The sequence below is a fragment of the Scyliorhinus canicula genome, chromosome 2 (assembly GCF_902713615.1).
Source record: "Scyliorhinus canicula chromosome 2, sScyCan1.1, whole genome shotgun sequence".
In the NCBI taxonomy this organism is placed as follows: Eukaryota; Metazoa; Chordata; class Chondrichthyes; order Carcharhiniformes; family Scyliorhinidae; genus Scyliorhinus; species Scyliorhinus canicula.
In genome coordinates, this window is record NC_052147.1 from 266,827,975 (window position 1) to 266,855,422 (window position 27,448).

Consider the following 27,448-nt stretch of genomic DNA (forward strand, 5'->3'; position numbering starts at 1 on the left):
AAAGCAGTAATATGCAACTAACAGCCCCATAACACCCACAATTCCCCCCATACCGTAACATCACATGTATCACATTCCCCCACCCCCCCCCCCCCCAAACAAGAGAACTTAACCATAAATTAAAATTAGATAAATCAAATTTAAATAAAATAAGCTAACATAATCAACGCCCCCCCCCCCCCCCCCACCCACCCCCCCCCCCCCCCCCCGGGTTGCTGCTGCTACTGTCCCAGTACCCTATCGTTGAGCCAGAAAGTCGAGGAAAGGTTGCCACCGTTTAAAGAACCCTTGCACCGATCCTCTCAGGGCGAATTTAACCTTCTCAAGCTTAATAAAGCCCGCCATGTCATTGATCCAGGTCTCCACGCTTGGGGGCCTCGCGTCCTTCCACTGTAGCAAAATCCTTCGCCGGGCTACTAGGGACGCAAAGGCCAGCACACCGGCCTCTTTCGCCTCCTGCACTCCCGGCTCTACCCCAACCCCAAAGATCGCGAGTCCCCATCCTGGCTTGACCCTGGATCCCACCACCCTTGACACCGTCCTCGCCACCCCCTTCCAGAACTCCTCCAATGCCGGGCATGCCCAGAACATATGGGCATGGTTCGCTGGACTCCCCGAGCACCTGGCACACCTATCTTCACCCCCAAAGAACCTATTCATCCTCGTCCCAGTCATGTGGGCCCTATGCAGCACCTTGAATTGGATGAGGCTAAGCCGCGCACACGAGGAGGAAGAATTTACCCTCTCCAGGGCATCAGCCCATGTCCCGTCTTCGATCTGTTCCCCCAGTTCCCCCTCCCACTTCGTTTTCAGCTCCTCAAAGATACAATTTATAATCATCTAGATAGGAATAATATGATTAGGGATGGTCAGCATGGTTTTGTGAAGGGTAGGTCATGCCTCACAAACCTTATCGAGTTCTTTGAGAAGGTGACTGAACAGGTAGACGAGGGTAGAGCAGTTGATGTGGTGTATTGGATTTCAGTAAAGCGTTTGATAAGGTTCCCCACGGTCGGCTATTGCAGAAAATACAGAGGCTGGGGATTGAGGGTGATTTAGAGATGTGGATCAGAAGTTGGCTAGTTGAAAGAAGACAGAGAGTGGTAATTGATGGGAAATGTTCAGAATGGAGTTCAGTTACGAGTGGCGTACCACAAGGATCTGTTCTGGGGCCGTTGCTGTTTGTCATTTTTATAAATGACCTAGAGGAGGGCGCAGAAGGATGGGTGAGTAAATTTGCAGACGACACTAAAGTCGGTGGAGTTGTAGACAGTGCGGAAGGATGTTGCAGGTTACAGAGGGACATAGATAAGCTGCAGAGCTGGGCTGAGAGGTGGCAAATGGAGTTTAATGTGGAGAAGTGTGAGGTGATTCACTTTGGAAAGAATAACAGGAATGCGGAATATTTGGCTAATGGTAAAATTCTTGGTAGTGTGGATGAGCAAAGGGCTCTCGGTGTCCATGTACATAGATCCCTGAAAGTTGCCACCCAGGTTGATAGGGTTGTGAAGAAGGCCTATGGTGTGTTGGCCTTTATTGGTAGAGGGATTGAGTTCCGGAGCCATGAGGTCATGTTGCAGTTGTACAAAACTCTAGTACGGCCGCATTTGGAGTATTGCGCACAGTTCTGGTCGCCTCATTATAGGAAGGACATGGAAGCTTTGGAACGGGTGCAGAGGAGATTTACCAGGATGTTGCCTGGTATGGAGGGAAAATCTTATGAGGAAAGGCTGATGGACTTGAGGTTGTTTTCGTTAGAGAGAAGAAGGTTAAGAGGTGACTTAATAGAGGCATACAAAATGATCAGAGGGTTAGATAGGGTGGACAGCGAGAGCCTTCTCCCGCGGATGGAGGTGGCTAGCACAAGGGGACATAGCCTTAAATTGAGGGGTAATAGATATAGGACAGAGGTCAGAGGTGGGTTTTTTACGCAAAGAGTGGTGAGGCCGTGGAATGCCCTACCTGCAACAGTAGTGAACTCGCCAACATTGAGGGCATTTAAAAATTTATTGGATAAGCATATGGATGATAAGGGCATAGTGTAGGTTAGATGGCCTTTAGTTTTTTTTTCCATGTCGGTGCAACATCGAGGGCCGAAGGGCCTGTACTGCGCTGTATCGTTCTATGTTCTATGTTCTATTTCTGAGCCTGCAGAGGAATGGCAAATACATTTGAAGAGTAATCAGAGAAACAAAGAGGACCAGATTACATACATGAACATCTTGGAGAATAAATTCACATACATTCCCATTTTGAAACAGAAGGAGTAATTGTTGCTAAATTGGCACACTACTTGTATTTAAGCCACTTAAGCACGCTCATGCACACACATAAAATGAAAATTTCTAAATTTGCATTCTTTCCCACCATAAACAAGCTGAATACATCATAATCTCAGATTCTCTACTGCTACACAAGTCTCATCACAGACAATGTTATCAGATTTTGAAATCAGACATTTAAAAACTAAATTTATTATCCGCTTCAATTTTGGGCTCTGCCTTATAAATTAAATAGCAACATAAACATTCATGCCAAAGTACACAAAATAGATGCACAGGCATTTGATTATTTATTACACAAAACTGTTCCTTTTCAAAGAACATCCAACACACTGCAAAATATTAGTTTACTAGTAATACAGCTCCTGAACCAACCCAATGGAAAAGCTGAATTACATTTTAACTGCTTAAAAAAACACTTGCACACTTCTGAACGGCATTCCACCCTCAAGAGACCCCTTTTTTATGCAAGCGGGCAGCAAAAGGCACATACCTAGTGTAGGGGAGCACCTCTCATTTTTCTGTCCCATGGTTAAAGTACCGTACTGGAATGAGTGTAGAAACCTTTCGGGGTAGAACAAAATGATAATTGGAACAAACATGCCAGAGGTGTTAGCCCTAGCATTTGAGATTTAAAATAAATATTACAGCTACTTCACTGTTCAAATTCATATCAATTGATATTATTCAAAGGACGTTGACATTTAATAGCCTGGTCTGCTCATAGAAGAAAGTTTAGGGATGTCATTTGTATGCTAGATATACGAATGAATTACATATCAGAAATTTGCTTGAGATTTTACTGAAATATTAAGATAACTGACCTTATGATTTACCTCTGGTAATATTAGTGGGTGGAAGTCACAAAACCAATCAGCTTCTCATCAAATTTTTTTTTAATCCCACAGGTACAGTAAGAAAAATTATGAACAGTGTTCAGGTTATAAAGTGGTCATGCACTATCCCCAAGACCCAGGTTATAGCAGTAACAGTGCATGCAAATACTGATTGTAACAGTAAATAATTGTTTTTCCAGCAAGTGACGAAGATGATGCAATATTGAGACCACACAAGGCACGTGTGCCATAGCCGTTTCCCCACAATCAAATCATTTTCTATTTGACAGGGGTTGACGGGGAAATGGAGTGGCAGGTTCCAATTGATGCAGTGGCACGCTAGCCTTTGGCATCCAGAGTCAACAAAAAGCACTTTTCCACAGAAATTGGAAGGTTGATTTGCCATAAAGTGTCTCCTACATCTCCAGAACAATACATCTCAATGCTACTTTTGAGCCTCAGGCAGAAATGTCATCATCTGGCATTTTCAACAGCAGCCACCTTTGCATTGCATCCAGTGCAATTGATAATTTAGTTCTAATTTGTGTCATGGTCTCAGCCATCAGGAAATGGAATAAAGCTTTTAAAATGTATTTTATGTAGGAGCCTCACAGGATGTTAGAATTTCACCTTGTTTGTATGGGCTGGTTTCAAACCCACATTTCAAGAATAAAAAGCATTCTAATTGACAGACAGGGACACATTTTTAAAAAGATTTTTATACTCTGCAGTTACAAAAAGCATCCACATGTCAAATGAGAAAATATTTCAAAAACCAAGACAGAATCCGATTGCTTAAATGACTGCTTTAATAAACTTAAGAATTTTGACACTTCGAGCGATAGTTTAAAAAAGATTTTCCAGAAATATCTTTCCTCTCTTTCCCCCCCCCCCCCTCTCTTTATTGAACAATTGCATATTTTCAGCATCAAATAGAAAGATTAACACAACAGTTGGTCTCCATTTAGACACGTTGACCAGTGGCAACTACTTTTTGTTAATGATCACATTCTTTCCAGTTTCCATTTCCTGCTATTTCTTCCCAAAACTTATCCATCTAAATTAGTATGGGAAGTACAGATTTTCCAATAAGGAATAGAACATTGTAAATTAGATGCTATTTGCTAGGATTACATTCAAATGTTTTGAGCAGCATAAAGTTTCCGCATTTGGATGGTAGATAGGAACTAAATTTGCCACAAAACGAAGCCATTTCAAGTCTAGGTATCCTTTGTCAGTACAACTGTTAACTACTTCTAGTCAACTATACAAAAAAGTTTCAGTGGCAGAGTCCCCCCCATCCCTTCAAGTTTTAAAAGTTGTTTAAAAGAACTAAAATTTAAGAATGTTTCAATGTATTCTGTCTTTATCTCAATCCAATATTTTGCTCCATTTCATTTTCAATACCGTATTTGATATATAAAATCAATCACTTATACAATCCCTTCTCAGTCCATGCATTGTCCTTCAATTGGATAACAGCTGGTTGCTCTGTTCGCTTTACTTGGGTGCCCCATTTCTATCTCAACACTCCAGAAACTTGGACTGCAAAATATCAGAGATTACACAGGAAAGAACAAATCTAACAGCAAGTGTCACACATTGACCGACTACAGCAAATTCTGGGCCAGCTGTTGGTGTACAGACTGCTTAATCTTTGCTCAGACAACAAACAAAAGGTGAAGTCAGACACAAAGAAAAATGTTTTTAAATTTCCTCCAATTTCTCTGGTACATTTCAAAACAGTGATTTTCCATTTAAGATTTATAATATGCATGCGAGATCTTGAGGTGTTTTAATGTTTGTAGAGCACATAGCAGTTTCCATTACAAGAAGGTGGAAATTTCCTGTCCTACTACAGCCATCCAGCTCTATTTATCTGCAAGTGCACAGATGTCGATTTGATACAGCAAAGACAGGAGTGAGGGGGGGGGGGGGGGGGGGGCAGGCACGGCGATCATAGAACTGCTCTTTTAGGTCCCTTTTTTTTAATAAAGTCTATATTGAGCACACTTGGGAGATAGCCTACTGTGCTAAACCAGCCCCTAAGACAGCTGGCTTGTAATGCAGAACAAGACCAGCAGCGCAGGTTCAATTCCCGTTCCAGCCTCTCCGAACAGGCGCTGGAATGTGGCGACTAGGGGCTTTTCACAGTAACTTCATTGAAGCCTACTTGTGACAATAAGTGATTATTATTATACTATTGTGTCAGAGAACAAAGTTCACACTACAGACTGCACCTGAAAAGGGAGTGCTGAAGGGAGTGTTGTTTTATAAATTTAGAGTACCCAATTCATTTTTTCCCCAATTAAGGGACAATTTTAGTGTGGCCAATCCACCTACCCTGCACATCTTTGGGTTGTGGGGGCGAAACCCACGCAAACACGGGGAGAATGTGCAAACTCCACACGGAGAGTGACCCAGAGCCGGGATCGAACTTGGGACCTCGCCGCCTGACACTGCAGTGCTAACCACTGCACCACCGTGCTGCCCCCTATTTCACATTATATAGTTTACATCCACTCTAGCAGAAGTGGTCATCACAATTCCCAGACAAATCTAACAACACAAACACCAATCCTGGTCACTTCCCATGGCCTCGACAGGGATCACTGAAGTCCTGTAGGTGAGGTTAGATGCACACCACACTGTTCACCAATATAGGCTCCCATTCTCCACTTCCAACAATACCCCACAACAGAAATAGCAAGTATATAACTATCATGCCAAACCACAGGCTATTCTTGCTCCAAAAATGTATAACATAGTACAAAATGTCCATTAAATTGCGAAAGATAATTACTTAATTCCTTAATGATCTTAGTCACACAGGTGATGATTGTGAATTGTTGGCCAATTAAAACTTCATTTTGCAGTTTACAACTTTCTAACATACCTTTGATGTAGCACAACTGATGCACATATCATAAACTACAAAAAAGTGAGCTGAAGAATATCACCTGCATTTTTGACAGTTAGACTTAGTCAGTCCTGCATTGATGAACTGTATCATGAATTTGCCTAAGAACAGCAGTAAACAAATTTAACAAAGTATAATAGGATACGAGATGTCCAGCAACAGTAGAAATCTGCCTAGAGACAGCAGTAGATAGTATTCAAAAGGCCCCATTCATATGTATCAAGATTAGAAGGCCTTTTAGATAATTAAGCGTGAACAGCTTGAGGAGAAACAGCTTAAAAGACAATTGGGAACATCCATGAGATATACATATGTTAATGTATAGTAAAGGAAGTTGACAGGGGCAAATAGCTGAATACACAGAAAACAATCAGAGGAACACAGGTTTAATTGGCCCGACAATCAGAGGGGCAGTTAAAATCTAGTAGTCTCAGAAAGCAGACAAGCCAATTTCCAGCCACCAAGCCCAAGGTTCCCAGCTAGCAGCCTAGAGGTCAGGCTTACATGGAACAAGCCTCTAAATATCTCAGAATCAAGTCAATGCAAAAAACATTTTTAACGGCAGTTTTAAATAACTTCACTGGCCAGGAAAAGACCTTTTCCTAAACGAGTATTATCCCTTTATTGAGCAGTAACTGTAAGCTGGTTATTTAATTTGGATGTTGTTTGGGGAAACAGGAGAGTTCAGGTATTGTAGATATATTTTAGAACAAGGGGCACATTCTATATAAACTGTGTGTGTTTAGTAATTCATCGTATTTTGCATGTATTTGCCTTTTCTTTAAATAGTACACGATGACGGGCTGTTTATTCTCACTGGGGTTTCACAACATCAGCATGCTTCATGGCAACTGGGATAATCCTGTAGTTATTTTGAAAAGTTCCTCCTGCTCTAACTCAAAGCACATTTTTCTCTAGTCACTCTCATGTTCACTCGTGCGATTCCCAAACCCTAATTATCTATGAGAAACACCTCATGCTCCTGACCTCATTCACATTAAACTTTGCTTCCTGCGTTTATTGCCATCTGGCTCTCCTCAGGTACTGTTCCCTTCACTTTCAAAACCCCAAAAAAACACAATTGACTCCTATTTCCTGGCAAACTAGTGGCATATCTCCACCCTCCCTTCCCTCATCAAACAATGAGTTATCAACTCTCAAATCCATGCCCGTCCTTTCCTTTTTTTAAATACATTTAGAGTACCCAATTCATTTTTTCCAATTAAGGGGCAATTTAGCATGGCCGATCCACCTAACCTGCATATCTTTGGGTTGTGGGGGCGAAACCCATGCAAACACTGGGAGAATGTGAAAACTCCTGATGGACAGTGACCCAGATCCAGGATCGAATCTGGGACCTCAGCGCCGTGAGGCAGCAGTGCTAACCACTACGCCACCATGCTGTCTGGCCATCTCTTTCTTAACTCAATGTTTGAGTCTCTCCAAATGGTTTGCTGCTCCTACCATATTCTAAAATGCCCAACATCCCACAAACTGCATTTCCTCCAGTTAGATATTGGAAAGATCAACGGCATTCATTCTCTTTAGGTCCCAGCCACAAACATCAAGCTCTTACCACTGATTTTGTCTTGATCCCCAGGCACTGTCCGAGATTAAAACTAGCTGCTCACAACCTTGGTATCCTATCTGACCCCGTATCCTCTCTGCCATAAAGACTGATTACTTTTATTTCTGCAACATTCCCCTTCACTGCTCTAGTCTCCATTCATCTGTTGTTCAAAGAGCCATCAATGCTTTTATCTCTTCTCCCAACCTTAACACTCTGCTGCTTGTAACATAACGTACACCAATGATCACACATCCATCATCCCAGTGTTCTCTGACATACATAATAATAATAATCTTTATTGTCACAAGTAGGCTTACATTAACACTGCATTGAAATTACTGTGAAAAGCCCCTAGTCACCACATTCAAGCACATGTTGAGGTACACAGCGGGAGAATTCAGAATGTCCAAATTACCTAACAGGACTTGTGGGAGGAAACCCACGCAGACACAGGGAGAACTTGCAGACTCCACACAGACAGTGACTGAAGCCAGGAATCGAACCTGGGACCCGTGAAGCAACAGTACTAACCACTGCGCACCCGTGCCGTCCTACTTTGGAGGAACTGTGGGCCCTAAAGACAATTTCAACCTCAGGTTCAAATCTCCTCTTGATCTCAGCCTCATCTACCCTGAATATTCTCCAATTTTGCAACACTCTCAACTCCAGTTTATCGCACATCACTATTTCCCTTTGCCAAAATCAATGTGTTCAGCCTTTCTGGCTCCAAGGTTCTAATTCCTTTGCAAAAACCTCACTGCCTCTACTTGTATCATCTCTTTTAAGACCTTCCTTTAATACCAACTCTGACTGAACGTCACCCCATCTAGCTGCACGTACTTTGGCTTGTTGGCAATGTTTGTCTGTTTACACACGAGTGCCTTGACATATTTTGCAATGTTAAAGGCACTAAATAAATGCATGCTGTTGTGTTACTTCATGATATAAAAGGACCCCCCAACTTCAGATTAGGTCTTGGCAAACCGAGTTCCACTGAAGAAATGTGAATGCATCCTTAGCCTCTGGGTGATCTCGGAGTTGAGAATTTCTCACTACAGCTTTTCATTAACTGGTCTTTCAGGCCAAATGCAATCCCAACTAAATTTACTGGATTGAGAATTCACCTTCCAATGTGCACAGTGTGCCGAGAGACTCAATTTGATAGGAAAAATAAGAGGGCAGAACAAGAAATGGAATTAGAGCCAGAACATAACTGAGGGGTTCATCAAAAAAAAAATTGCCAAATGTTGGAGACTCGTTAAAAACTGAAATGAAATAATGAAATAGTTTTTTTTTTTAAAAGATACAAGTTAAGAAGCCACCCAAGTAAAAGCATAAGCCAAAGCAATTTTCTTAAATTTATACACTTTTTTGGTCTTCACTTCAACCCTGTAATCAAGCAGAATTACGCTCAAAATAACCGACATAACCCTTCTAGTTTGTAATGGAGTGAATGATGGGGTCATTTCTAAACACTTCGGACCACAAACTTCCATATAAAAATATCCAGCAAAGTTCAGATTAACAATCAAGAAACTCAGAACATCACAGCAGAAATGATACCAATTTGGCCCATCTTTTCTGCACTGCTTTTTTTCTTCATAATCCTTTAAACCATGATTTACTTCAAATCCTTTAATATTCATTTTTTTCCCCCCAACTCTTTAATTCCCCTTTGAAAGTGCTTGAACAACCGTTTATGGCAGAGGACTCCACATTCTAAATACCCACTGCACAAATTCTCTCCTTTTATTCTTTTAAGATGATGTTAAATTTGGGTACTCTGATTATCGTCTCAATGGAAGCAAACTACTATTTAACCCATCATAATCTTGAAGACTTCTAGACGTCCTGCCTCAGCATTCTTGGCTTAACTGCCTGCAAGGCCACATCAAACAACAGGCAGGAGTCAGTTATTTAGTATGGGGCTGGAGTTACATTTAGACCAGTTCTCTTCCTTAATGGATGAGTGAAACAGTTGGGTTGTTTTTCATGGTCACTTTTTCTTCTAATAGCAGCCCACAGGTCACCTTTTCGTGGAATTCAATTTTGCAACTTATCATGGATGGAAATGAACTAAAACATTACTCTATCTCTTGTGATATCCCAATGAATCTATGCTACTCCTTTTCCAGCTTGTACATCTTTCCTACAACATTGGCCCAAAACAGCTTGTGACAAGAAGAAAATTCTTCTAAATGCCTTTCACATCCCCAGGAAATCTGAAAACTCTTCAGAGACACCCATGTAGGGAATACTCCAAGTGGAACCTAAATAAGACCTTTTGCAAGTGTAAAATTAAGACTTTATATAGCACCTTTCAGAACCTTAGGACATCACAAAGCACTTTACAGAAAATATATTTTGATGTTTAGTCACTGCAGGGGAAGGTGAATTTGCACATTGCTAAGTCCCATAAACATGATAAATACCTAATCTTCTTTGAAGTGACATCGGCCAGCGGACCAGTAACATCTCCAGCTCATAACATTACAAACATTAATTCAAAACTATTTACCCTACATAATGAAAAACAACATAATACATTGCTCAAAGCTCAATTGCTGGTTGGAGTCATACCTGGCACAAAGGAAGGAAGTTGTGGTGGTTGGGGGCCAATCATCTCAGCTCCAGGACATCACTGCAGGGATTCCTCAGGGTAGTGTCCAAGGCCCAACCATCTTCAGCTGCTTCATCAATGAGCCCCCTTCCATCATAAGGTCAGAAGTGGGGATGTTCGCGGATCACAGCACCATTCGTGACTCCTCGGATAATGAAGCAGTCAGTGTCCAAATGTAGCAAGATCTGGACAATATCCAGGCTTGGGCTGACAAATGGCAAGTTACATTCGTGCCACACAAGTGCCAGGCAACAACCATCTCCGACAGGGGAGGATCTAACCACCACCCCATGACATTCAATGGCATTACCATCACTGAATCCCCCACCCCATGACATTCAATGGCATTACCATCACTGAATCCCCCACCCCATGACATTCAATGGCATTACCATCACTGAATCACCCACAATCAAAATCCTGGGGGTTACCATTGATCAGAAACTGAACTGGACTAGCCACATTAACACTGTGGCTACCAGGGCAGGTAAAAGACTAGGAAATCCTATGGCAAGTAACTCACCTCCTGATCCCCCAAAGCCTGTCCACCATCTAGAAGGCACAAATCAGGAGTGTAATGGAATACGCTCCATTTGCCTGGATGAGTGGAGCTCTACAACCCTCAAGAAGCTCAACACCATCCAGGACAAAGCAGCCTGCTTGATTGCTCCCCATTCTTTATTCAAACCCTCCACCACCGACGAACAGCGGCAGCTGTGTGTACCATCTACAAGATGCACTGCAGTAACTCACCACGGTTCCTTGGCCAACATCTTCCAAACCCACGACCATTACCATCTAGAAGGACAAGAGCAGCACCACCTGGAGGTTCCCCTCTAAGTCACCACCCTGACTTGGACATATATTGCCGCTCCTTCACGATCGCTGGGCAACATCCTGGAACTCCCTCCCTAACAGCACAGTGGGTGTACCAACACCTCAAGGACTGTGACGGTTCAAGAAGGCAACTCACCACCACCTTCTGGTGGGCAACTAGGGATGGGCAAAAAATGCTGGCCTAACCAACGACACCCACATCCTGTCAAAATGATTTTTCTTTTAAATTGAGAGCCAATCTGAGTCAGTGAAGATGGTGGAGTAGAACTTGGTGCAAGTTAGGACACAGGCAGCAAAATTTTGAATAACCTCAAGTTTACAAAGGGTAGAAAGTGGCGTATGGATGGTGTGGAAAGAGTGAAATTTAGGCATAATAAAAGGCAAAGGCAGCTCACTGAAGCTAGCGATGAAAAAGGTGGCATCATGACAGTTTCTCATGGCCCCCTCATTACATGACATGCAAAGCATTTGCAACAAATACTTAAATAATACTGGTGTTACGATTCCAGCTGATATTCACTACTGGACAGTAAGGTCCTGGAAAGGAATCAGAGCTCAATAGACTGTAACTTTTATTATTTTTTGTTTAGAGACATGAGTGAACAGAGTCATAGGACTGCCAATTAACTTTTAACCAGAGAATAAAACATTAATTAAATGTGGAAAGATTGACTAATACAATACTCCTTCACCCTTCCTATACTTCACAGGTGTACATAGATTTTTAAGGATAACACTATCCTTAGTGCTACTATGTTCTCGGTAAATACACAGTCCATGTAAACCAACAGGTCATACACACACCACACTCTGAAACCAAGTGGCAGATGCCACCCAATGTGACTCCTGTGGATTTCTCATCAATCCCTCCAGATGCTTACCATTGGTCTCAATGGAATCTGCCTTCCACCTGGTGTTTCCAAATACCTAAAAAAAAATACACCTTAGAATCTTCTTGCAAACAACGTTTCCTCTCGGATGCCTTCACCAAGCATCCACTTCCAGATTTCAGTCCCTCCCTTCAGTATTCCTCTGCCTTGGATTGCCACATGCATTCAAGCTTCCATATCTCTGAAGTACCCAGGCATGCCAACAGAACACTGCTGCTTTAGAGGCTGCATTAAGGTATCACCAACCTTGGGATTACTTCAGCAGTCTGCCTCCTCGCTAGCCAACTTCTCCAGATCTACAAAGATATGAGGGAGGAGTTGGCTAGAGTTGATTGGAAAAGGAGACTAGCAGGGAAGACAGTGAACAGCAATGGCAGGAGTTTTTGTGGGTTATTCAGAAGGCACAGCAGAAATTCATCCCAAGGAAGAGGAAACATGCTAAGGGCAAGAGAGGGCATCTATGGTTGACGAGGGAAGTCAAGGACAGCATAAAAGCTAAAGAAAAAGCATACAAAGTGGCAAGAATTAGTGGGAAGCCAGAGGTCGGGAATCATTTAAAAGTGAGCAGAGGACAACTAAAAAAATCAATAAGGGGAGAGAAGATGAAATATGAATGCAAGTCAGCGAGTAATATAAAAGATAGGAAGAGTTTCTTTCAATATATGAAAGGTAAGACAGAGGCAAAAATAGACATTGGACCACTGGAAAACGTGGCTGGAGAAGTAATAATAGGAAGCAAAAAATAAAAAAAAGCAGATGAACTGAATAGTTACTTTGCATCAGTCTTCACGGTGGAAGATACCAGTGGGTTGCCAGAGCTTCAGGAGAATCAGGGGGGCAGAGGTGAGTGAAGTGGCCATCACTAAGGAGAAGGTTCCAGGTAAACTGAAAGGTCACCTGGACCAGATGGACTACACCCCTGGATCCTAAAAGACGTAGCTGAGGAAATTGTGGAGGCATTGGTGGTGATCTTTCAGGATTTACTTGAGGCAGGAACGGTCCCAGAGGACTGGAAAGTGACTAATGTAACACCACTGTTTAAGAAGGGAGGGAGGCAAAAGATGGGGCAGCACGGTAGCATGGTGGTTAGCATAAATGCTTCACAGCACCAGGGTCCCAGGTTCGATTCACTGTCTGTGTGGAGTCTGCACATCCTCCCAGTGTGTGCGTGGGTTTCCTCCGGGTGCTCCGGTTTCCTCCCACAGTCCAAAGATGTGCGGGTTAGGTGGATTGGCCATGCTAAATTGCCCGTAGTGTAAGGTTAATGGGGGGATTGTTGGGTTACGGGTATAGGGTGGATACGTGGGTTTGAGTAGGGTGATCATTGCTCGGCACAACATCGAGGGCCGAAGGGCCTGTTCTGTGCTGTACTGTTCTATGTTCTATGGGAAATTATAGGCCAGTTAGCCTGACTTCGATCATTAGTAAGATTTTAGAGCCTGTTATTAAAGATGAAATCGCAAAGTACTTGGAAGTGCATGGTAAAATAGGACTGAGTCAGCAAGGCTTTGTCAAAGGGAGGTCATGTCTGACAAATCTATTAAGGAGTTCTTTGAGGAGGTAACAAGGAAGTTAGACAAAGGGAAACCAGTGGACGTGATGTATTTAGATTTCCAGAAGGCTTTTGACAAGGTGCCTCACAGGAGACTGTTAAATAAGTTCAGAGCCCATGGTGTTAAGGGTACAATCCTGGCACGGATAGAGGATTGGCTGACTGGCAGAAGGCAGAGAATGGGGTTAAAGGGGTCTTTTTCAGGATGGCAGATGGTGACTAGTGTGCCTCAGAGACCACTACTTTTCACAATATACATTAATGATCTGGAAGAAGGAACCAAAAGGCACTGTTGCTAAGTTTGCAGATGATACAAAGAACTGTAGAGGGACAGGTAGTATTGAGAAGTAAGGGGGCTGCAGAAGGATTTTGACAAGCTCGGAGAGTGGGCAATGAAGTGGCAAATGAAATACAATATGAAAAAATGTGAGGTTATGCAGTTTGGAAAGAGGAATTTAGGCATAGACTATTTTCTAAATCTTGAGGTTACCGTGCAGGTTCAGTCGGCAGTTAAGAAGGCAAATGCAACGTTAGCATTCATGTCAAGAGGGCTACTGTGAGCAGTTTGGGCCCCGTATCGAAGGAAGGACGTGCTGGTCTTGGAAAGGGTCCAGAGGAGGTTGACAAAAATGATCCCTGGAATGAAGAGCTTGTCGTATGAGGAACAGTTGAGGACTCTGGGTTTGTACTTGGAGTTTGGAAGGATGATGGGGGGATCTTATTGAAATTTATACTGTGAGGCTTGGATAGAGTGGACGTTGAGAGGATATTTTAACTTGTAGGAAAAACTAGAACCAGAGGACACGACTAAAGGGACGATTCTTTAAAACAGATAACAAAGAACAGTACAGCACAGGAACAGGGCCTTCGGACATCCAAGCCTGCACCGTCTAAACTAAAATCTTCTACACTTTCAGGGTCCATATCCCTGTATTCCCATCCTATTTATGCGTTTGTCAAGATGCCCCTTAAATGTTACTATTGTCCCTGCTTCCTATGGCAGCGAGTTCCAGACACCCACTGCCCTCTGTGTAAAACAACTTGCCTCGCACATCTCCTCTAAACGTTACCCATAGCACTTTAAACCTATGCCTCCTAGTAATTGAGCCCTCTACCCTGGGGAAAAGCCTCTGACTATCCACTCTGTCTATGCCCCTCAATTTTGTAGACCTCTAACAGGTTACCCCTCAACCTTCGTCATAGACATGAGGAGGAATTTCTTCAGTCAGAGGGTGGTGACTCTGTGGAACTCTTTGCCGCAGAAGGCTGTGGAGGCCAATTCACTGAGTGTCTTTAAGATAGAGATTCTTGATTAATAAGGGGACCAGGGGTTATGGGGAGAAGGCAGAAGAATGGGAAGAGAAAATATCAGCCGTGATTGAATGGCGGAGCAGACTCGATGGGCCGAGTGGCCTAATTCTGCTCCTATGTCTTGTGGTCTTAAGATCTGCACTTTTTATCTCCATCAACTGAGAGCCTCTCCCTACTTCTTTCTTTTACTTCAACGAACAGTACCTTGTTCAGATCCCAGCACTTTGCCACTTTGACTTCAGTCTTCTTGGGACTGCTCTTTCATTCCCTGCTTTCTAGAACTATTCTTAACTTCTGGGACTTTCTGCCCCTTACTCCATTGTCCTGGCAGATTCTGCAAGAGCTGCTTTCCTCTCTCAGGTACCTGATTCCAACTGAATCACAAGTGCTTATGGGATTGATTTTTTTTTTTTAAACAAGAATTTTCATACCATCTAAAAAAGACAAAGTTAACGATGTGCAAATTACATAGTAAATCTCAGCTTTTCATCCAAATGAAATTCTCCGTAGTCCCAGAGGGCTACAGGCTGCTCTCCTCTTTTGAGAGAGCTAACTTGTGGTGATTTAACTTGAGGATCACCACACTTCAGGTAGGGGACAAGGTTGAGAAGGCAAGGCCTTCATTGAAATGTCAGAAATTTCTGTATCCTGTTGCCAGATTTACAGGAACAATTTAACACAGTTACACAAGATAGTGATCAGAATGTGCTTCAGATAGCACAGGGGAAATTTCCTATGTAATCTATTATTCTTCAACGTGCACCATTCCTCACTAATTGATCAGACTCAAAATGAACAAAGCTTCTCGATTACGAAGATGGTCTCCAAATAGCATGGTTTCCTCTTCACCACCAACCCCCTCCCCTCCATGTTCAAAGAACTGAATATTATTTTCATAACCGAGGACATTGTTCTAGCCGCGTCTCCTACTTAACTACTTGCTCCTCAGGCAGCAAGGTGACAGCAAAAGGATTTTACACCACTCATTAACACCAATTCAATCATGTACTTTCAGGCTTTACTAGATGAAGTTCTTATCTACTTGAGCTGGGTCAGCAGGGATGGGAACAAACACTTGTTGCTTCATCGATAGCGCAGCTGTTACTTCACTGCCACTAGGTAAAAACCCTGAAATTCTCTTCCTAACATCTCGGCCCTGGATCATTATCCATGTGGAGTTTGCACATTCATCCTGTGTTTGCGTGGGCCTCACCCCTTCAACCCAAAGATGTGCAGGGTAGGTGGATTGGCCATGCTAAATTGCCCCTTAATGGATTTATTTTCTTAAAATAAAATATAATGCAATTAATTACATTTCACCTAATTACATTTCAAATCATTTGTAGCTCATGATCAAATATAAATATTTACATATCTGGATAACTCCATACCGATGCTCAGCAGGGAGTAGAAAGCAATGAAAAAAAAGGACTAACCCACAGTCACCAAAATTCCCAAGTAATTTTTTTTGAAGTAAACACACAAACAAACTTCTGGTTTTCCAAATCACCTGCAATTTCCAGTTACCCTGATCTCAGAAAAATTTTGAACATTATTGTACATTGGACATCCCTCCTCAAGGAAAAAAAATGATACAGGATTGTTGCAATGATGTGTTACACAGCACTCATCTCTTCTATTTGTAGTTTTCAATGCCTGAGGCTATGGTTAGCACTGGGAGTGAAATAATCCAAACAACAGCTCTTAAGAATAAATCCACCTGACAATAAGTGTGCTAATTCTGCTCCATGTAACACCGCACTGCTATGCCTCACTTTTTTGGAATGCACACCTGCCCAAACTTAAAATACAAATAATATAATTTACAAGAAACTAAACAAATAGTTGTGGCTTGAAATTAATATAATTTGTGGTGCAAAAATAATGCAGAACCAATATACTTTTCCTGTTAGAAAGAAAGCAAATCTCTTCACTTGGCATGTAAATATTTAATTTGTCGTTTGAAGATCGACCACTCAGTATTCTTTGGAAGTCAAACATATCAATAATTCACAGCAAGATTCAAACTCTCCTTCTGCCCATTGGTAAAAGGAAGGATGAATTAAAAAATATTTTGCAAGAAAGACATTTTTACGTCCAGAAAATCAGAAAAGAATTTTCTCCACAATAACAAATAGCTAATAATGAGAATTTTTATTAGTGTGAGAAGTAGGCTTACATTATCAGGGCAATGAAGTTACTGTGAAAATCCCCTAGTCGTCACATTCCAGTGCCTGTTCAGATACAGCGAGAGAGAATTCTGAATGCCCAAGTCACCTAACAAGCATGTGTTTCGGAACTTGTGGGAGGAAACTGGCGCACCCGGAGAAAACCCACACAGACACAGGGAGAATGTGCAGACTCCGCACAGATTTGGGAAATGAAACCGGGTCCCTGGCACTGTGAAGCAATGGTGCTAACCACTGTGCTACCATGCCGCCCTGGGAGGTTGGAGATCAGTTTGATGCTGTGAAGCACAGTTTTAAGCAGAATAATGGATCAATTATGCTTTGGAACAGTTAAATGTGAAGTTAAATACTTCACCCCACCGCTCTGGAAATCCTCACTGCCATGCTGTCCCATTCTGCATCTCATTTGATCACTATTTAAAGCTCTTGCGTTGGAAACACAAAAGTTCCAAATTTTACCAACCTGTGTTAAGTCATTGAATTCCACATTTATAGCAGCCACTACATGATGTGCCTGATTTAGCCCTAAGAAGGTAGGTTGGTCTGTTCTCCCACCCTGGTACATCACACTCCTTTTTAAATTCATCACTGGATTACAGTCACCATTACAGGTTCCATTACATAATCAATCAAATTACAAGGTAGTGTAGACAAGTTTGCCTCAATTAATAGCATCTGGTTTGTAGAACTAAAGCTGCTAGTTTTCTACAGGTCAGGTGAATTAGATTTAATAGTTTTGCCAACAAAGGAAGTTGTGCATTTGACATCAGCAATACTTGTGCACAGCAAGAGGCATATTGTGGAGACCGATAAAAAAGTGTTTGTAACAATTAGGACAACTGTTTGAAAAGTCGAAAATGTTCTCTTCAACAATGACTTCACTCAACTTTGTGACCAAAATGAAACCGAAAAACAAAAATGCACAAGATTTGGTTTGGACATCTTGACCAAAGGAAAGCATGCCAAGGATAAGTTCAGACTGGAGCACTCGTATAGCAATGCCTAAATTTCTGATTAAAATACTCTGGATATCAACAGGTTAACAAATTCCGTTTTTTTTTTAAATTAGTAAAACAAATATGCCATAACATCTTGAAGAACTGGTTTGCAAGGATCATTAATATTAGTCTTGCATCAGCTGCATTAAAATGACATGATCATCTTTTCTTTTGTTTGGAGAGGCTGCTGGTGCTCATCTCCATTCACTCAGCAAACAAAAGCAGGCAGCCCCACACCCAAGATTGCTAATGATTTTAAATCAGATTTTCAGTGACTTTTTCCAAACCATACCATAAAACCTAAATTGGAAAATATAACTTTCATTAGGTTTATGATCAGTGAACATGGGGTCCCATTTCTATACCAACAGCACATAAACAGCACAAAGCATTGCACTTGTATTTAACAACTGTATGATGCGGTTCTGCTGTATAGATCCAACCTGGTCAGATATTCTTCTCATTTCACGAGATACATCATGGTCAGCCATGCGATCATGATGCATCCTCAGCAAGTGTCAGCCACACGACAGGAAATAATTATTGTAATCTCATGGTCAGCTATGATATTCCATTTAAGATTACTTACAAAAAATCTACACGTTTTAAAAATGGTTCATTCAGCTACAGGCCATTTTGCACTACATTTGGAACTCTAACACTGGGTACTTATGGAGCAATTGGTCCCGGCCTACCTCCACAAATCTAAGATCATCACAGCTCTCCATAATGCAGATTAGAATGGAGCTACAGAACAAATATCCAAGATTGACTTAGAGATTTCCTTTAGTCTTCAAACCATCTTGGCATTGAACATTGTTAGGCACACCATCTCAATCCCCCCAACTTAGTTCAGTTTCTTGCCCCTGCCATCTTAATTACAGCACCCATCTTCATCAAGTCAGAGGGGTGCAAGCTTGTATACCTGGTGCACAGGTGACTTCGTTTTTAATTACCATATCTGGCTTCACGACATTACACTTTGCTATGATTCAGTAAATTAGGAGACATAGTAAACTGCTTGAACTCGTGGCCAATTCGAGGTTAAATGTTTAATTTTTAAGGGCAGACTTCACAAACTTGATTTGTAGTCCTTTGAGGCTGGTTGGTTGAAAAAGTAATCTAATTGATGCATTTAAAATAACTTAGCCCTTTTGCTATGCTCATTCTTTGCCAATTTTACTCCAGGATTCTGTTTTTTCCTCTGCAATCAACCACTTCAAAACATGTCTTTTTCATCCTTTACAATTTTCAACTCAGCAACTACAACCTTCAAGTCTCCAAAATTAAGACAAGTTGTAGCTGCCTCTACGACATTGTCCACTTGTCCCCCAACTTCACTCCCCCACATCCAGTCCTCCTTCTCATTCTAGTGCAGAATCAGTGTCCTTTTTGCAGCTACTTGGCTCCTATGCTCTCCAAAGCAATTGTCGATGATGCACAGCTCCGCTCCCTCAATCCATTTTATTAGCTGATTTTAATGGTTCATTTCCTCAGGCACTGCAACTCAGCCCTTCAAAAGACTGCCTCAAGATTCAGTCCCTCGTACAGTAGTTCTACATTTAGGACCATAAGAAATAGGAAAGAAATAGACCGTTTGATCCCTGAAGCCGCTTCCGCCATTCAATAGGATCATGGCTGATCTGAAATTCCTCATGTCCACTTTCCTGCCCGTTCCCCGTAATCCTTGATACCCATAATTGATTAGTCTAGCTCAGCCTTAATTTTTTTTAAATTAACTATTTATAGATTTCATAGAATTGACAGTGCAGAAGGAGGCCATTCGGCCCATCAAGTCTGCACCAGCCCTTGGAAAGAGCACCACACTTAAGCCCACACCTCCAACTTATCACAGTGACCCCAGCTAACCTTTTTGAACACCAAGGGCAATTTAGAATAGCCAATCCACCTAACCTGGACATCTTTGGACTGTAGGAGGAAACCCACAGAAAGTGCAAACTCCACACAGACAATGACCCAAGCCGGGAATCAAACCTGGGACCCTGGCGCTGTGAAGCAACTGTGCTACTGCTGTGCTACCATGCCCACTAATTATTTTTTCCCCCCAATTGAAGGGCAATTTAGCATGACCAATCCACTTACCCTGAACATCTTTCAGTTGTGGGGGTGAGACACAGGAGAATGTGCTAACTCCACACGGACAATGACCCGGGGCTGGGATCAAACCCGGATCTTCGGTGCCGTGAGGCAGCAGTGCTAACCACTGCACGGCCGTGCCACTCCCTCAGCCTTAAAAATGCACAAGGACTCTTGCCCCCACAACTCTCTATGGTAAGACTCGACCAACTGAGGGAAGAAATTCCTCCTCATCTCAATCTTAAATTGGCACTCAGATTATGCCCTCTGGTGCTAAACTCTCCCATGAAAGGAAACATCTTCAAAATTTATCTTGTCTTCTAAATTCCAATGAGTTCCAACCTGTTTAACCTTTTCTCATAAGACACAAGACAATCCCTTCATAACGTGGATCATCCTGGTGAGCCTTCTTTGAACCTTCTTCTTTCAGCCCAACACCAGTGATGTCATTGTCAGCTACTCCTACTCACTCCTTCCAGGCCCTTCCTAAACTCCTTCCTCAAAATTAGATGCTTCAAAAGGTGTTTGGTCAGTTACTTTGAAGCATAGTTGTGAAGTGTCTTGTGAGGTTGCTTTATTTTCAAAGTGACAATGAAACTATGACTATGGAAAGACACAACTTTAGCAAGTTTTGTTTTAAGTCATATTTTACCCAAAAGCAGAATTGAGAGATTGGAACACATATAAAAATAGAAATAATCACTCAGAGCCTTGGAAGTAATTATTCTTGAAGTTACAACATACTTAATTAACTGATTATTGCAAGCAGAAAGCAAAGATTAAACTGCTAGTCAAAATGATAGTCAGTAATCACTTGGAGAAAATGGATATCTAGGAATGAGAGAAAATGGATATCTAGGAATGATTATAAGTCTAATAGTATGATAACATTTGTTTGTAGCTCGAGAAGTCCTAAGCAGTCGTATGACCTCAGATTTTCTTTAAGACATTCACTGTTGCCAGCACTCAGAGACCACGCAAACTTAAGTGGCCAAATCACTTTAATTCAGTGTGGATGAGATCATATAGTTGGCATGGTCACTGGCATAATCTGCCAAGACTGCTACAATTTATCTATTAGTTATCTTAAGTCAATTATTGTGTAAGAAAGTCCAATGGATTTTCACATTAGCAGTTATAAACACTGGTGTGGAGTCTTGCAGAAGCCAAATTTTCCCCCGATGCATTAGAATGAGCATCGGTTCAAGAGTAAGAGAATTTTTGACTTGGGTGATTAGATGTTCTTTCAAATTTTCAAGTACATGAAAAAGTTCCAGTTACTGTATCTAACCAAAATCCATACTTCAGCAGACTCTAGAAAGGGCAATAGTAGCTATGACCAGCATTATGAAAGTCAACCTTTTAGCTACTGTTCCACCTGGAAAGTGACTGAGTAATGTTCATCTTTCCCATTTTCCTTTAAGAATTAAGCACAGTGCGTCAATATCAGGCTCCAACATTAAATCTTTATTAAATAATGAGTGTTTAGAGCTGGAAGAAATTATACAGTTGATTATTATACACCCACGAGTGGCATATTCAATCTTTGGAATGTTTCTATCGTGATTACTAATTGATTACTAATCCCAAAACAACAGTTATTAATTTTTAAATAGTGAAACATTGCTATATCTGAAATATTTCCACACTGTTGGAAGCATTCTGGATCTCTTAAGGTTAATGTATAGGTTCAGTCGGCAGTTAGGAAAGCAAATGTAACGTTAGCATTCATGTCGAGAGGGCTAGAATACAAGACCAGGGATGTACTTCTGAGCCTATACAAGGCTCTGGTCAGACCCCATTTGGAGTCTTGTGAGCAGTTTTCGGCCCCGTATCCAAGGAAGGATGTGCTGGCCTTAGAAAGGGTCCAGAGGAGGTTCATATGAATGATTCCTGGAATGAAGAGTTTGTCGTATGAGGAATGGTTGAGGACTCTGGGGTCTGTACTCGCTGGAATTTAGAAGGATGAGGGGGGCAGGAGGAAATCTTATTGAAACTTGCAGGATGCTGCGAGGCCTGGATAGAGTGGACGTGGAGAGTATGTTTCCACTTGTAGGAAATACTAGAACCAGGAGGACACCATCTCAGACTAAAGGGATGATCCTTTAAAACAGATGAGGAGGAATTTCTTCAGCCAGGGAGTGGTGAATCGGTGGAACTCTTTTCCGCAGAAGGCTGCAGAGGCCAAATCACTGAGTGCCTTTACGACAGAGATAGATAGGGTTTTGATCAATAAGGGGATCAGGGGTTATGGGGAGAAGGCAGGAGAATGGAGAGAGAAAATATCATCCATGATTGAATGGCGGAGCAGTCTCGATGGGCCAAGTGGCCTAATTCTGCTTCTATGTCTTATGGATCAGATAACCCTTTAAGTTACAATTCTTTCAAAATTTACAACACAGAATGGCATCATTGTTTCAAATATGAGACCTGTATCATGTCACATTCATGCAATCTTGCCCCTCATGGGGAAAACTAGTAAATGCTCAGAGAATGTAATCCAACGTCTGTTAACAAGATTTTAATCATCTGTCCATATCGCATGTAGATCAGCACCGTTGTTTGATAATGCTCGTTATTATATTAAAAGGTATATTATAAATTCAATCTGTATAAAGGCAGTGAATCTAGCCATAAAGACCAAATGCAGAAAGTTATCTTTGCATGTTGACTTTTCCCATTTATATATTCTTATTTCCATGTTCAAAAGGCATCTGAAAGAACCAACATAAAAGTTGTCATTACAACCACAGCATACACTTCATATTTCAGCATCCAAGCCAAAATTATTTTGCTAATTTATCACGTGATACAAGATATTTTTTTCCAAAAGACTGAACTGTGAATCTTAGTGGTTGGCTCAAGATGTATAGGGCAACGACATGAGAAAAGGTCAGCCCACTCTAACCAATTTTAAATATGACTATTAAAATTCCTTCGGAATTCAAATGCAGCAATATAAAAGGTTTGACTGGTAAACACCCATGAATCTGAGGTCAGCATTGCAGATGTCAGAACAGCCTTCTCGAAGTTCAACCCACGGAAAGCCATTGGCCTGGAAAAAGAGTACCCAGACGAGCACTCGGGTCTTGCACGGATCAGCTGGCGGGGATATGCGCAGACATCTTCAGCCTTCCTTTACAACAATCTGAAGTCCCTATCTGCTTCAAGAATACGACCATCACCCCTGTACCAAAGAGAAGCCATGCAGCGTGCCTTAATGACTATCGTCCAGTGGTTCTGACATCCATCATTATGAAGTGCTTCGAAAGGTTAGTTATGGCACGAATCAACTCCAGCCTCGCAGATTGCCTTTTTTTTTTAAATGTATTTATTCAAAGTTTTTCAATAATTTTACAAATCACTCCAAAAAGGAAAATAATACAAAGAAAAAAGGGCAACATGCCAACCAAACAGAACTTAACCCACTAAACAATAAACATTTTAACAAGTTAACACCCAACTCAAAAAATAGGGCAAACGCCCCTTACAAAGAAAAAAGAAATCAGCCCACCCCCCCCCCCCACCTCCCCGAGTTGCTGCTGCTGTTGACCTCCACCTAATGTTCCGCAAGAAAGTCAAGGAATGGTTGCCACCGCCTGAAGAACCCCTGTAAGGACAACGCAAGGCGAACTTTATCTTCTCCAACCTGAGAAACCCCACCATGTCATTGACCCAAGCCTCCACACTTGGGGGCTTAACGTCCCTCCGCAATAGCAAGAGCCTTCTCCGGGCTACTGAGGAGACAAAGGCCAGAACTCCGGCCTCTTTTGACTCCTGCACTCCCGGATCTTCCGATACCCCAAATATCGCGACCCCCAGCTCGGTTTTACTCGAGTATCCAAGACCTCAGACATAACCTTTGCAAAGCCCTTCCAGAACTTCGCAAGTGCCGGATACGCCCAGAATATATGGGCATGATTAGCTGGGCTCCCCAAACACCTCACACATCTGTCCTCCACCCCAAAAAACATACTCATCCTCGCCCCTGTCATATGCGCCCTGTGTACCACTTTAAACTGGATCAGACTGAGCCTGGCGCAAGATGAGGAGGAATTGAGCCTGCCCAGGGAGTCAGCCCATAAGCCCTCAGCCAGCTCCTCTTCCCACTTGCCCTTCAGCTCCTCCACCGAGGCTTCCTCCATCTCCTGCAGTTCCAGGTATATCGCTGAGATCTTACCGTCTCCAACCCACACGCCCGAGATCACCCTGTCCTGTATCCTTCGGGCAGGCAGCAACAGGAATTCTCCTACTTGCTTCCTGACAAATGCCCGAACCTGCATGTACCTGAAGGTATTTTCCAGGGGTAACCCAAATTATTCCTCCAGTGCCCTCAAACTGGCAAAAGTCCCATCAATGAATAAATCCCCATGCCTTCTAATTCCCGCCCGATGCCAGCTTCGGAACCCACAATCTATCCTGCCCGGAGCAAACCTATGGTTGTTTCGTATCAGGGACCAGACTGAGGCCCCCGTCTCCCACCTATGCCACCTCCATTGCCCCCAAATCCTCAGCGTCGCCATCACCACAAGGCTTGTGGTTTACCACGTCGGCGGAAGCGGCAACGGTGCCGTCACCAGTTCCCCCAGACTAGTACCTACACAAGACGCCGCTTCTAGTCTTTTCAATGCTACCCCCTCTCCCTCCATCATCCATTTCCGAATCAGCGACACGTTTGCTGCCTAGTAGCTGCACAGATTCGGCAGCGCCAACCAACCCCAACCCCCCCCCCCCCCCCCCCCCCCCGACTGCGCTCCAAGAACAGTTTCTTCACCCTCAGGGTCTTATTGGCCCACACAAATCCCATAATACTCTTGCTCACTTGCTTGAAAAAGGCCTTACGGATGAGGATGGGCAGGCACTGAAACACGAACAAGAACCTAGGGAGGACAGTCATCTTGACAGACTGCACCCTGCCCGCTAGGGAGAGCGGTAGCATGTCCCACCTCCTAAAGTCCTCCTCCATCTGGTCCACCAATCATGCCAGATTGAGTTTATGCAAGACCTACCCAACTCTTGGCCACCCGAATACCCAAATACCGAAAACTCCTCTCCACCATCTTGAGCGGTAGCTCCTCCAACCTCTTTTCCTTGCCCCTCGTATGCACCACAAAGAGCTCGCTCTTCCCAACATTAAGCTTATATCCCGAGAAGTCTCCAAACTCCCTAAGGGTCTGCATAACCTTCCCCATCCCCTCCACCGAATCTGCGATATATAGGTCATCCGCATATAGTGAGACGAGGTGCTGCTCCCCGCCCCCCTCAAGACCAAACCCCTCCAGCTTCTGGGTTCCCTCAGCGCCACGGCCAGTGGCTCAATTGCCAAGGCAAACAGCAGGGAGGAACGGGGGCACCCCTGCCTCGTTCCACGGTATAGTCTAAAGTACTCTGACCTCAACCGGTTCGTCGATACACTCGCCACCGGGGCCTGGTATAACAATTTAATTCACCCTATGAACCCCTCCCCAAACCTATCCAGCACCTCCCACTCCACCCAGTCAAAGGCCTTCTCCGCGTCCATACCCCCGGGGGGGGGGGGGGGGGGGCTCGGACTTGTACAACTTCCCATAGAAGTCCCTAAAGACCTCATTTATTTTGGCTGGACTCTGCACCATATTCCCTCCCTTGTCCCCGATTCCCCCAATTTCCCTAGCCGCCTCCTTCCTCCGCAGCTGATGCACCAGCATCTGACTCGCCTTCTCCCCATATTCATACGCTGCTCCTTGTACCTTCTTCCACTGGGCCTCAGCTTTCCCCGTAGTCAGCAAGTCAAACTCCATTTGGAAGCTCCGGCGCTCCTTCAGGAGCCCCTCCTCGGGGGATTCCGCATATCTCCTATCCACGCTAAGTATGTCTCCTACCAATCTATCCCTCTCCCTCCTCTCCCTCTTTTCTCTGAGCCCTGATGGAGATTAGCTCCCCTCTAACCACCACCTTCAGCACCTCCCAGACCACACTCACCGAGACCTCCCCATTGTCATTGGCCTCCATATACCTCTGTATGCACCCCCGGATCCGCCCACAGACCTCCTCATCCGCCAACAATCCCACGTCCATGCGCCACAACGGGCGCTGGCCCCTCTCTTCCCCTAACTCTAGCTCCACCCAGTGCGGGGCGTGATCCGAAATCGCGATGGCCGAATACTCCGTCCCCTCTACTCTCTGGATCAGTGCCCTGCTCACCACAAAAAAGTCTACCCGTGAATAGGCCTTGTGCACGTGGGAAAAGGAGAATTTCCTCGCCCTTGGCCTAGCAAAACCTCCACGGATCCGCTCCCCCCATCTGATCCATAAACCCCCTCAGGACCTTGGCTGCAGCCGGCCTCTTACCCGACCTAGACTGATCCATTGCCGGGTCCAGTACCGTATTGAAATCCCCCCTCCCCCCAGAATCAGGTTCCCCACCTCCAAATCCAGGATCTGGCTTAGCATCTGCTTCATGAACCCTGCATCGTCCCAATTTGGGGCATATACATTCACAGCACCACCTGGGCCCCCTGCAGCCTACCACTCACCATCACCACCACAATGCCCACCACCTCGAAAACCACCCGCTTGCTCACCAAAATTGCTACCCCCCCTGTTCTTCGCATCCAGCCTGGAGTGAAAGACCTGCCCTACCCATCCCTTCCTCAGCCTGGTCTGATCCGCAACTTTCAGGTGCGTCTCCTGTAACATGGCTACGTCTGCCTTCAGTCCCTTTAAGTGCGCAAATACCCGGGCCCTCTTGTCCAGCCCATTTAGGCCTCTCACATTCCACATGATCAGCTGGATCAGGGGACCTGCCTCCACACCCCCCCCCCCACCCCCCCCGACTAGGGGCTTTTCACAGTAACTTTATCGAAGCCTACCGACCCCGCCCTCTATGGCACAGCTCCATTCTCCTGCAACCGCGCCCCAATCCTAGAGGCCCAGGGTCCCTGGCCCACTCTGTTGCCCCCCCACCGCCGAACGCAGGGGCACACGCACACGCACACACCACACACACACACACACACAATTCTCTCCCACTCCGCAACATCCCCCAAAGCATGCTACAGACCACTAATTTGAGTCCAGCTTCTCATTTTTGATAAAGGTCCACACCTCGTCCGGTGTACCAACATAGTGGTCACCGTCCTGATATGTGACCCACAGTCGCGCGGGCTGCAACAGCCCAAACTTCACCCCCTTGGCCCTATTGAATCCTGCCCACTTCTTAGCCAGCTCTGCACTCCAGTCCTGGTGGATGCCAATTTCAGCATTCTCCCACCTGCTGCTCCGCTCCTTCTTCAACCATCTCGAGACGCACTCCCCATCAGTGAAACCTCACCACCACAGCTCTCGGCGGCTCATTCGCCCTCGGT

General features: G+C 43.7%; 1 protein-coding gene across 6 annotated transcripts in view; it reads right to left on the bottom strand.

Moving 5' to 3' along the window:
• ptpn4a (protein tyrosine phosphatase non-receptor type 4a) overlaps positions 1-27,448 on the bottom strand; it is a 428,771-nt gene that overhangs the window by 381,662 nt on the left and 19,661 nt on the right. For 3 of the 6 annotated variants that reach the window (XM_038790047.1, XM_038790050.1, XM_038790052.1), the window contains one exon: positions 2,776-2,846. The exons of 2 other annotated variants lie outside the window; for them this stretch is intronic. In XM_038790047.1, coding sequence (XP_038645975.1) covers positions 2,776-2,812 — 37 coding nt within the window. In that variant the 5' untranslated portion in view covers positions 2,813-2,846. Of the gene's footprint in view, positions 1-2,775; positions 2,847-27,448 lie in introns of those variants that run through there. One more of the 6 variants, XM_038790046.1, reaches the window with a different exon arrangement.